We start from the raw sequence: 11,411 nt of genomic DNA, 5'->3' as shown, positions 1-11,411 counted from the left end.
TTAATTTAATTGTCTGTGCCGTTAAGTATCCAACAGAGTATGGAGGGTAGAGGTAAGGAGAGTCATCTTATATGGGAGAAAAGTTGAAAAAGTGTCCAGTTGATGCGCTAAATAACAGTTCAAAAATCCTCCACAATGGCGCTGGTGGATGCACAGGGTATGGTATGAATGTAGCAATCGTAGATGAATTGAAGTATGCCGAGTTAAAAAATTTAATGTCATTATCGACTAAAGTAGTTAATTATTGAGAATTTCAACAACTTACGTTGTACAAAATATTGTGGTAAATATAACCTTACTTCCTTGTTTATTTTTCAAGCCTACTCTAACAATATTTATATTTGGCGCTTCTTTTAAGAGTTACCCTGATGCAAATGTGGCGCCATCCTAATTTAATACATTTTGACGACACTTTTTCATATACACAGATGACTCTCCTTACCTCTACCCTCCATAGTTAATCTTAGGTGTTTCATAATATGGCATGTAATCCGTGGTTAAATGTCAAATTATTTTGTGATATATGATTGTTTTCGTGATGTTTTGTCTTTCGTGAGGGTTTTGGTAATCTGAAGTTTGGTAGCCTTAAATAAACTTTGATTTCGGGATTCGTAGTCTAAAGATTATTAAATTTAAACAAATCGTTTATCTATTGAAGAACTATCTTAATATATTCCTTAAGGTAAATTATTAAACATGGCCCACTACAAGGGTGCAGCATCCGAAGCTGGCAGAGCCATGCATCTGATGAAGAAACGTGAAAAAGCCCAACAGGAAATTGAACTTCGTAAGAAGAAAATTGAAGAGGATCTCAAGATTGAAAACATTGAGAACAAATTTGCCACACATTATGATGCTGTGGAACAGCAACTCAAGAGCTCCACCATAGGTCTGGTGACCCTTGATGAAATGAAAGCCAAGCAGGAACACATAGTGCGGGAAAGAGAGAAAAAGTTAGCTCAAAAAAAAGCGGAAAAAGAAAAAGAGCGTCAGAAAGAAATTGAAGCTAAGCAAGCACAGAAAAATAAACAAAAACGACAGGTATCGATGCTATCCATACTATACTATATTAGTATTTTAAAAGCGAAAGTGTGTTTGTTTGTCCATCAATAATGCAACAACAGAACAATGGGTTGATGTGAATTTTTGCTTAGAGATAGTCGAGAGGATGGAGAGTAACATGAGCTACTTTTGGTCCTGGAAAAACATCACAGGAACATTAAAAAAAACATGAAAAATAGTCCCTCATTCACATCCTCACAAAGTAACTGTTATCTTTTGTATAGAAATATTTGAAAGGATGAAGAATAAAGGAGACACAAGCATCCTGAAATAGTGCACTGTTATGTATTTATGTCACCAAAACCGCAAGCAAAGCTGCGGGTAAAATCTAGTATATAATATTTTGATATTCAAGCATACCAGAAGCATATACCATATACCAGAAGTGTCCTTTGTTCTTAAATGTATATTACCTAGGTATTGATGTAGAGAGTATATAATAAAAAATACCAGAAAGTCAGTTGTTTGAGTTGTAATTGTTGACATAGAAACAAACAACTTTTGCTCTACAACTCCATAGTCCGTGAAATATTTAATATTTCACCCTGCATGTATGTATATTTCTTAATTTCTTCAAACTGTGTTCCAGTTTTTTTTATCAGATGTATAAAAAAACCGTTCTCCAGTTTAAAACAATCTAATCTAAAATTATCAAAACTGGTGTGATTTGAATCTTCATCTCTCTGTCTATTAAAGCCTCAAGTCTTTGCCAATCAAGCCATATTGCTCTATTATGATCACTGCTTGCGCAAAAGTTCTCAATGATATAAAGAAGTAGAATCACAATATGTATTGTCCATCTCAAAATACAAACTTAAAATTTTGAAAATTTGAAGTTTGTACTGTCTTTGTGGTTTAAAAGGAGTAATTCTTTACAACATATCAGCCTGAAGATGTAGTGACTGCAGAATCACTGAATCAGTTTAAGAATAGACTGGATAAACATCAAAAAGACAAGCTGGCAAGCTGGCAGGATTGCAGTCCAGGGTTGTCTTTTAAAGAACACAATATAATACTTCAAGGCATCATAATAACTATTTTGCTCTTATTCATTTTCACTTTTTGATTTCAGATTCAAGCTCTCTCATTTGACTTCAATGAAGATGAAGAAGAAGACTGTGAGGAGGAAGAGGAAGATAAAATTGAAACTTCCTGGCAAGACCAAAGTGAAGTTGTGAGTATTAATGGTGATTGAACCACATCTGTGGTGTTCATAGCTACTAGAAGACATTATACACACCTTGTAGATTGTCAAAGTCGAAAGCGCTCCATGTTGATTAATTTTTAACTTTAGTGATGTATCATCAGCAAACAATACTATGATTAGCAACATAAGGAAGATTGTTAATGTAAATAAGAAACAGAAAATGTCCAAATATAGACCCCTATTCTCATACCTGACCTATTTGTACTCCTCCCTGGCTTTAAATATATTGTGTATTAGCTCAACACTGGCAACAATTAATTTAGGTTAATAATTATATAAACATATAGGTTATTTCAAAACTGGGTTGAAGCTCTGTTTAAGTTACCTTTATTTAACTTATTTATGATGTATCAAGTAAATTGAAATAGTTTGTTTCAGGTTTCAAAAAAAATTAAGAAAAATCCAGATGTAGATACTTCATTTCTACCAGACAGAGAAAGAGAAGAGGCAGACTTGAAGTTACGTGAAGAACTCAGACTCGAGTGGGTCATGACTCAAGCTAGCCTCAAGGATGAGCCAATAACTGTTACCTTCAGCTACTGGGATGGTTCGGGACATAGGCGGAATGTAACACTGAAAAAAGGTAGATATAAAGATAATAATGATTAGCTATGCAGCATATACGATAAAAAAACACACAGCATTATGTCTTACAGCATTTTATTTTGGAGAGGGATGTTTGTGCAATAAATAAATAATTATAACAAAATTTAGGGAAAAACTAACAAATGTAGATATCACTGCCATCATCATCATAGGTCTTTTGTAGGGTGTTCCAAACTACACGATTCTGGGCCGCTTGTATCCAGCGGCTCCACGCGACTCGCTTGATCTTGTCTGTCCACCTGGTTGGGGGCGACCAAAACTGCGTTTACCGGCGCGGGGTTGCCACTTCTACACCTTGGAACCCCAACGTCCATCGGTTTTCCGAACTATGTCCCCCGCCCATTGCAACTTCAGTTTCGCGACTCGTTGAGCTATGTCGGTAACTTTAGTTCTTCTATGGATCTCCTCATTTCTGATTTGATCACATAGAGATACTCCTAACATAGCTCTTTCCATCGCTTGCTGAGTGACTCCATAGTTAGCGATCAGAGACATGGTGTCTGATCCGTAAGTCATCAGGCAACACTCACTGTTCGAAGACTTTGGTCTTCAGGCACTGAGACAGCCACTTGTTGAGAAACTCTGCTAAGGTCATTAAGCATTGTATAAAAGTCACCCAGAGCTGCTGTCATCTCACAATAATGTAAACATAATATATGTATCAATGCTTCATATGCGCCTGTATGATAGGCTTATATGAGCATAATACTCAGTTCTTAGTTAACAAGTTGAAAATGATCAAGAAATTTTAATTTATTACAGGCAACTCCATATATCAATTTCTTCAAAGATGCCTTGACACTTTGAGGCCAGAGTTTAGTGAATTGAAAACTGTATCAGCCGATCAACTTATGTATGTAAAAGAAGACTTGATATTGCCACATCACTACACTTTTTATGATTTCATAGTTACTAAGGTATGTAACTAATAATCTCATTCCAACTATTTGGGCATAATTTCTATCAGTATTATGAAAATATTTTCCATCAAAATAAATATTCTTTATTGTAAAAGTTACCATAATGTCCATTGTTTAAGGCAAGGGGCAAGAGTGGTCCACTTTTTCAATTTGATGCGTCTGATGATATAAGATTAGTGAATGATGCTACACAAGAAAAGCAAGACTCCCATGCTGGTAAAGTGCTTCTAAGGTTTGTAGTTTATATTTCTTAAATAAGGTGATTTCCTATCAACAACAACTTAGTTTTTCTTATTCTTCTTGCGGTGGCCTCTCCAACTAGTGAAGAAGAAGACACACTTTATTGCACATAGAACTAGAACATACAGGAAAAGAAACAGTAAGGAGTATGCAGTACAAAATGTAGACATGCAAAGGCGGCCTTATTGCTGCAAGCAATCTCTTACAGGCAACCTTTGTAGATAGGACGTACAGCAAGAGAACGGGATAGTGCCAAGAGTGAAGTGAGTTAGTAAAGATTGACAGTCAACTTCTAAATTCTTGTCTATTTCAGCCATTCTGCTGCACTCGGGATTTCAGACCACTCTCTGATGTTACGAAATTATTTAGGTTGGCCTCCTGGTGATTCTTAGCACTCCTGTCCAATCTAAGGGACACCAGAAACTCACCAGATGTTATTTCCACTCTGCCCTTACCCCCTTAGTATTATGGTTTTCTGTTGTTTTTAAATTTCATACGAAACCTCTCTAATCAATCTTCTGCCTGCAAATATGAAAAACTGTATGATAGTAAGAGATGTATACAGGATGTCCCAAAACTTGACGATAAAATGGTACCAGCCGAGAGGCCATCTCATACCAGTCGTAGGAAAAATAAGGAAAAATCCATGACACTTAGTTATGTAGAAATAGATATTTATCAAAAAAAAGTTGAAAACCGACATGACCCTTGGTCGCATTTTTAAGTACCGTGATCACAATAACGTCATCTAGAATAACCGTGCTATAAATCATAACTTTTGGGACATCCTGTATAGTAAGTCCATAAATTAGGTAGCACAGCTTCAGAAATTCTACAATTTATGAAAAAGAAATCATGGTTAATTTTAATTACATTGGTTTTCCATTCCAGGTCTTGGTATGAAAGAAACAAACATATTTTTCCCGCCTCCAGATGGGAGCCTTATGATCCAACGAAGACATACTCTAAATATACTGTCAAAGGAAAGTGAATTAATAAGTCTATTTCTATCTACATAAGGATGCGAGAACATTTTAGTACATAATATAAGTTTAACTTTGGTGTTCTTCTTATACATAATATACTGAGATATAGAGCAATATTTATTAGGGGTATATCGAGGATATTTTTGCTATTTTTGTAATAAAAGTTAGCCATTGACTCTAATTTCATTTTGTGATAAGTGATGATGGTGTCTGAGATGGTATCAGGCTGTTCGGGTTATGGCAGTTGTTTTTAACCAATATCTCAAATTTATTTGGTGGTACTGTTTTGTTGGTCGAAAATCATGTTATAGCAATGTTATCCTATTTACTGTATTCTCTGCACTGTGATTCATTGGGTATTTGGAACTCCCTACAAAAAAACCTGTGTCCAGCAGTGGATGTCTATTTTTTGAACTGATGATGAAGATTAATCTAAACTGAGTTTAAATCGGTAAGTTGTGAACTTTTTTATTAAGTCATCAAACTTTTGCCGTCTCTTCCCGTTGTGTGTCTACTCTTTAATAAGTTTAGGTTTGACTTTTTTTGAAAACTTTAAATGTTCTTACATTCCGATGTACATATTTATCATCAGTATTCTGTAATATTATTGTGAACAATAAAATAATTACGAAAGTAAATTTTTTAACCTTATTTATTAAAATAAATAGTATACAATTAACTACAACAATACTTTTTAAATTTCATATTACGTACATAATATACATCCAATTTCCTTAAAATTTAACATAGGAAGCTGAGCATAGGATATAAGTTATATTTATGTTAAATTTATTCTTATAGTATATCTTTTTCTGGAACCATGTTTATTATCAACAGCCAACAATTTTCTCTAATTTTTGCCACTTTCTTGATTCAAATTTTTCCATAAAATCTTGCTGTGCTGGAGTGTTTCCATTTTCTTGAAGTACTGCTGGGGCATGTCTCTGGAAGTGTATTATAGCAGCTAATAGGTTCCATATTGTAAACTCCGGCCACAATACATCGGTAAAATAGAGAACTGTCTTGGAAATCTGGAAAAAAAATATAAAATTTTTGTCTGTGTGTTTTAAGTGGGAGGGGTCCCGGGTCCAGTTAGGGTTTATAATTTCTGAATTTGGTCTAGTGGGAGGCTGTGAGTAATTACCATATTACCGACAAAGACTTGCCACTAAGGCGATTTTGGAGGAACCAACTATGTAACTGCCACAACCCTAATTCCTATACTTTTTATGGGTTATGATGATAGGTAAATTAGTCGGGTTATTCAACAAATCCCCATAGACAGACACTATCAAATAATTGTTAAATTTTCATGTGTGCAAATCCTACACAATTGGGTGTGACTCATTGGGCAAGAAAAACAAAAAAAAACATGGCGATTGCACAGAATAAGGAACATACAGAATCCGCGTAATTTTTATTTTGTTATCACCATATCACAGTAAATTAATATTATGCTATGAAGCAATTCATTCCCAAGCTTTTTATAGTTTAAGTAATCCCTAGCATTATAATAGGATTTTTCTGTAAGTTTATAAGTTAGTTCTTAATTCTAAGGGGTGGTGAATATTAAAACAGGGTAACGTTTCTAACCTGCCATAACATAAAATCTGAAAGTCTAACTTCACCAGACGTCCTGACTAGTAGCTCTGGTTCTCTGAGATCCAGGGTCTGTGAAATCAGTTGTTCGTCAATGTCATCAGCCTTCAATTCTTCATTTTTGACGCCGTCTATAATATATGATGCAGCTCTGCTAATTTCGTCGCGACCTTGAAAAACACAAGTGTCCTTTTTCCACAAAAGAAATAAACGACTTCGGTAATAAATGTAATACTATCTAAATTAATATCTTAATATCTAAAAAGATATACATAAAAAAGAAACATCCAAACTGATAACTTTCTCCTATTTTAATTTAGTGGGTTTTTGTATATTTGGCTTTCGTAAATTTATCATAATGAAGAAAACAGAAATATATTATGTATATTTATTATTGGTTGCCTGGAAGAAATCGCTATGTAGCGATAAGGCCACCAAATTGTACTCTCTTGATTTGTATTTATATCTTTGTAACTACTTTTTGTTTCTTTGGTGTACAATAAAAGTGTATTCATTCATTCATTCATTATATTTAAGAAAATTAATAATATTTTAAGCCACATAAAACTCTTTCTTGATATTTAAGAAAGAATCTTCAGTCACTTACAGTGAGGCACAAATTTAACATAATCAAAACATCATTTATATAATAGAAATGTATTAAAGTTAAATAAAACATGCATGTCTAATATCTTCAATTATAAGCCTTATAGATGTAATCAGGTTAATTTTAATCCATATAAAAATTACAGAACCAACAGAATTTGAACCTGCGACTCTCTGGCAATCGCGCGGTAATATCACGAATAAAATTATAAATATGTAAAATTTTACATATAAATTTTTTTATATTAAAATAATATAAAATTAATAAGGTCCATGCTAAGAGGAAGATGCTGAAAAAATTGGACACTAGTGCCAATTCTGTTATTGGGTGTGATATAAATATCATAGGTTAGCCTGCTACTGCCATCTTCTAACATTTAATAAAGCAAATCAAGTGAGTGTCGTAAAAAACACTAAAGTTTGTATTTAGTGTGTCTTTATCACAACAGTTGACATACATATAAAAAGTAAATTACCTGTATAACTATAGGCTATGTTAAGCTGGAGTTTGTTATTTTGTCTTGTGGCGAGCATTGACTTGGATACCAGAGCTTGCAGTTCTACAGGAAGTAGAGACAGCCGCCCAGCTACTTGCACCCGAACTCCCCATTCGTTTATTTGATCACTGTACACATAATATAAGATGTTCAGAAATTAGGTGAAAAAGTTTGATGTCAAAAATATAGAAAAGGCTTTCAAATCCACTACAGAATAAAATTTGTTTTACTATATAACACTTATGCTTATAGATCAATATTTCTTGCAGTATCAAAAATTATGTACACCAGTGGATGAGGACCTACATTTCATCCAAAAGCCGTTTAAACTTGTCACTTGCTAACTCCATTAGAGCATCCACTTCTTCTTGGTTTCGTTTAAAGTTTTCAATGCTAAATGCATAGACTGTCACTTCAGGAATGCCAAGGTCTAGGCACCACTGTAAACAACAAAAAAACTAGTAAGATTTCAGTAAACATCTGGTATCAAAATGTGAACTAAGATTAAGCTTCTTTAATCTTTGTAAGACCACACAAATCTGTGTAGATTTAGTACTGTGTGTGTTTGCTAAACATGGCCTAGTCAAATGAGACCCCAGGGATCCCAGACGTACCTTTTTACAAAAAGTTGGGGAGTATACTTGTGTTCCTATGTACTTTTAATGCATCCATTCAAATCCATGCCAATTTTGAAAATTCAAATCATTAAATGTTAGGTGGGAAATCTCTGGCAATGTTGATTAATAACTTCTACGGAACATAAAAATCAGCCATTACAATTAAAGTGAATCAAGTGAATCAGTATGTCTGGTGCCTCTGGGGTCTGGGATTTTGGATAATTATATTTATTTGGCTGGGCATAGTACATCCCTACACCTTTAGTTATTGTTGCCTCGTTCCTTTCGGACTCTAAGTTGGTACATTGATTTGCTTTTTTTGAATTCATATATTATTACAATTCATATTATCCATTAAATATATCCATTACTGTATTTATACGAGGAAACCAGCAATTCTCTTGCTCCAGGCGGAATAGACAAAAGCTAAAGTGAGTCCTATGTGCTCTCTATGTTCGTATTCTTTGCAAATGCTATATGACAAAAAAAAATCTAAATAATTTCATAAATATTATAGGTATTCTTTTGTAATGGTATATCATTGTCTGTTAGGTTGTCTGTTAGGTCTGACTATACTACAAGATTAGAAAACATTATACAGATGTTGGTAACAAACCAAGTTAGCAAGTGCTCGGGTGGTTTACTTCTGGATGTATGAAAACTAACTATAACTAACTAAGTTTGTCTGTAATGGTAATATCTAACATTATAGACGTTATTGCCCCTTACTTAGCCATACTTTTTAATGAATGTGTTGATAGAGGTACTTTTCCAAATTTAATGAAACATAGTAAACTTATACCTCTATTTAAATCTGGCAATAAAAACGACATTAACAATTACAGACCCATTTCAATCTTACCAGCTCTTAGTAAGGTCTTTGAAAAAATTATATTAAATCAACTTTTGAATCACTTCAATGTAAATAACTTACTACATCCGGAGCAGTACGGTTTTACTAAAGGTCGTAGCACCACGGATGCAGGCGCTAAACTTTTAAAACATGTGTACGATGCCTGGGAACGTTCGCAGAATGCCATTGGTGTTTTTTGTGATCTATCCAAAGCATTCGATTGTGTCGATCATAAAACCTTGCTTCTTAAACTAGCCCATTATGGTATCAAAAACGTTGCACTAAATTTGGTTGCCTCTTATCTCAGTGACAGAACCCAAAGGGTTTGCATAAAAGACATCAAGTCGCAGGGGTCGGCTACGTCAATGGGTGTCCCACAGGGTTCAATCTTGGGTCCCTTTCTATTTTTGGTGTATATAAATGATCTACCACACCATGTCAGTGAAACCTGTGACATTGTACTGTTTGCTGATGATACATCTCTAATTTTTAAAACTGATAGAGGTAGAGACAACTCTGACGATGTAAGCCGTGCTATGTCGCATGTGTCGCACTGGTTTACTGTCAATAATTTACTTTTAAATGCAAAAAAAACTAAGTGTGTGGAATTTATTTTACCAAATGTAAAGAAAGTTAATAAAAATATAATAATAAATGGAGAATCACTAAAAATGGAAGATTCCACAGTTTTTCTGGGCATGACCTTGGATTGTAAGCTTCACTGGGGTACGATACACACTAGCAGGTAAACTAAGCTCGGCTGCCTACGACGTCAGGAAAATTAGACAGATTACTGACGCAGAAACAGCAAGACTTGTTTACTTCGCGTACTTTCATAGTGTGATGTCTTACGGGATCTTATTATGGGGCAAAGCTGCTGATATTGAAACTATATTCATATTGCAGAAAAGAGCTGTACGGTCAATATATAAACTTAAATCACGTGAATCCCTCAGTGAAAAATTTAAAGAAATTGGTATACTTACGGTAGCCTCACAATACATTTATAACAATATAGTATTTGTAAGACAACATATTAGTCTTTATAAACAAAAAGTGGATATAAACAGTCGACTTACAAGAAATGGTCATAAATTAGTGACATCTGCATATCGTCTGCGAAAGGTGCAGAAGTCATTTGTGGGATTGAGTATACGCTTTTATAATATGATTCCTAAGGTAATTTTGGACCTACCAATCCATAAGTTTAAAGAATGTGTTAAAACACATTTATTACAGCGAGGTTATTATACAATTGATGAGTTTCTTAATGACAAGGTTGCTTGGAAGCATCCGGCTCCGCTTTCATCTCTCACAAGATAGAAAAATGAATGTTAAAATATAAAATGTAAATTTTTGATGTTGGAAAAGAGCAACTGCTGAGTTTCTTGCCGGCTTCTTCTCGGTAGAATCTGCCTTCCGAACCGGTGGTAGAGTCACTACACACGGACAGACTTGACGTTTCAAAAGTGCTTGTATTAGGCCTACTTGAAATAAATGAATTTTGAATTTTGAATTTTTGAATTTTGAACTACTAAAAATTATCTGAAGCACAAACCTTTAAAACTTCAGAAAGTTTATCAAATCCTTTGTTGTGACCTTCAGTGCTATCTACGCTGAGCTTTTTGGCGTAGCGGCGATTCCCGTCCATAATTAATGCTAAATGTTGTGGTATTCTACCAGTTTTCACAACTTTGATGCAAAAAAGTTGAAAAAACGATAAACAATTCTCTTTTACCCAAGACATTTTGTTTGCTATTTACTAGTAAAACAATAAAACTTGAAACTTAGTAAATTGTTTTAAGGAATTAATTTATGACTGATGAATAAATGTGAAAATAAATATTTTTATTGATTTATAAACAAACTATTTGGAACTCTTATGTCATTTGATGAATTTATGACAACCAACCAACTTTTAATTTTTTTTAATTCTTGGGAAAGAAAAAAATTGAAAATTGTCTAATGATCTGGAATTCCCATATTAAAATCTGTTCAACTTTAATTGACGCGTGGATATTTTGTAGCATTATTCTCCCCTCACAATTTCGTTTATAACCCGTTGCAACGCCACGCGTTAACACGCGAAAGCGTGACAGCCAATTTTTCAATAAAAATTAGGAAGTGATGATGAAGTAACCGTGTATGTGTATGTGTAATATAACACAAACCATTTAGATGGACTTTTGTAAAAAAAACCGCGCGATCTGCTCCAGTA

At 34.1% G+C, this 11,411-nt stretch overlaps 2 protein-coding genes across 2 annotated transcripts; one reads left to right on the top strand and one right to left on the bottom strand.

Annotated features, from left to right (window-relative positions):
* The first annotated feature begins 535 nt into the window (after positions 1-535).
* LOC120624108 (protein FAM50 homolog) lies at positions 536-5,196 on the top strand. Its single transcript, XM_039890462.1, has 6 exons — positions 536-1,041; positions 2,135-2,236; positions 2,648-2,852; positions 3,638-3,792; positions 3,915-4,027; positions 4,927-5,196. The coding sequence occupies exons 1-6, from the start codon at positions 697-699 to the stop codon at positions 5,024-5,026; spliced, it is 1,020 nt and encodes a 339-aa protein (XP_039746396.1). The 5' UTR covers positions 536-696; the 3' UTR covers positions 5,027-5,196.
* A 503-nt stretch (positions 5,197-5,699) lies between these two features.
* Positions 5,700-11,052, bottom strand: LOC120624133 (dehydrodolichyl diphosphate synthase complex subunit DHDDS). The gene is made up of 5 exons (XM_039890498.1): positions 10,752-11,052; positions 8,030-8,163; positions 7,703-7,851; positions 6,615-6,790; positions 5,700-6,052 (listed from the first exon to the last, which is right to left on the bottom strand). The coding sequence occupies exons 1-5, from the start codon at positions 10,938-10,940 to the stop codon at positions 5,852-5,854; spliced, it is 849 nt and encodes a 282-aa protein (XP_039746432.1). The 5' UTR covers positions 10,941-11,052; the 3' UTR covers positions 5,700-5,851.
* Between the last annotated feature and the right edge of the window lie 359 nt (positions 11,053-11,411).

This window comes from Pararge aegeria, chromosome 5, assembly GCF_905163445.1.
Source record: "Pararge aegeria chromosome 5, ilParAegt1.1, whole genome shotgun sequence".
In the NCBI taxonomy this organism is placed as follows: Eukaryota; Metazoa; Arthropoda; class Insecta; order Lepidoptera; family Nymphalidae; genus Pararge; species Pararge aegeria.
This window is presented reverse-complemented; position numbering and strand designations above follow the sequence as displayed.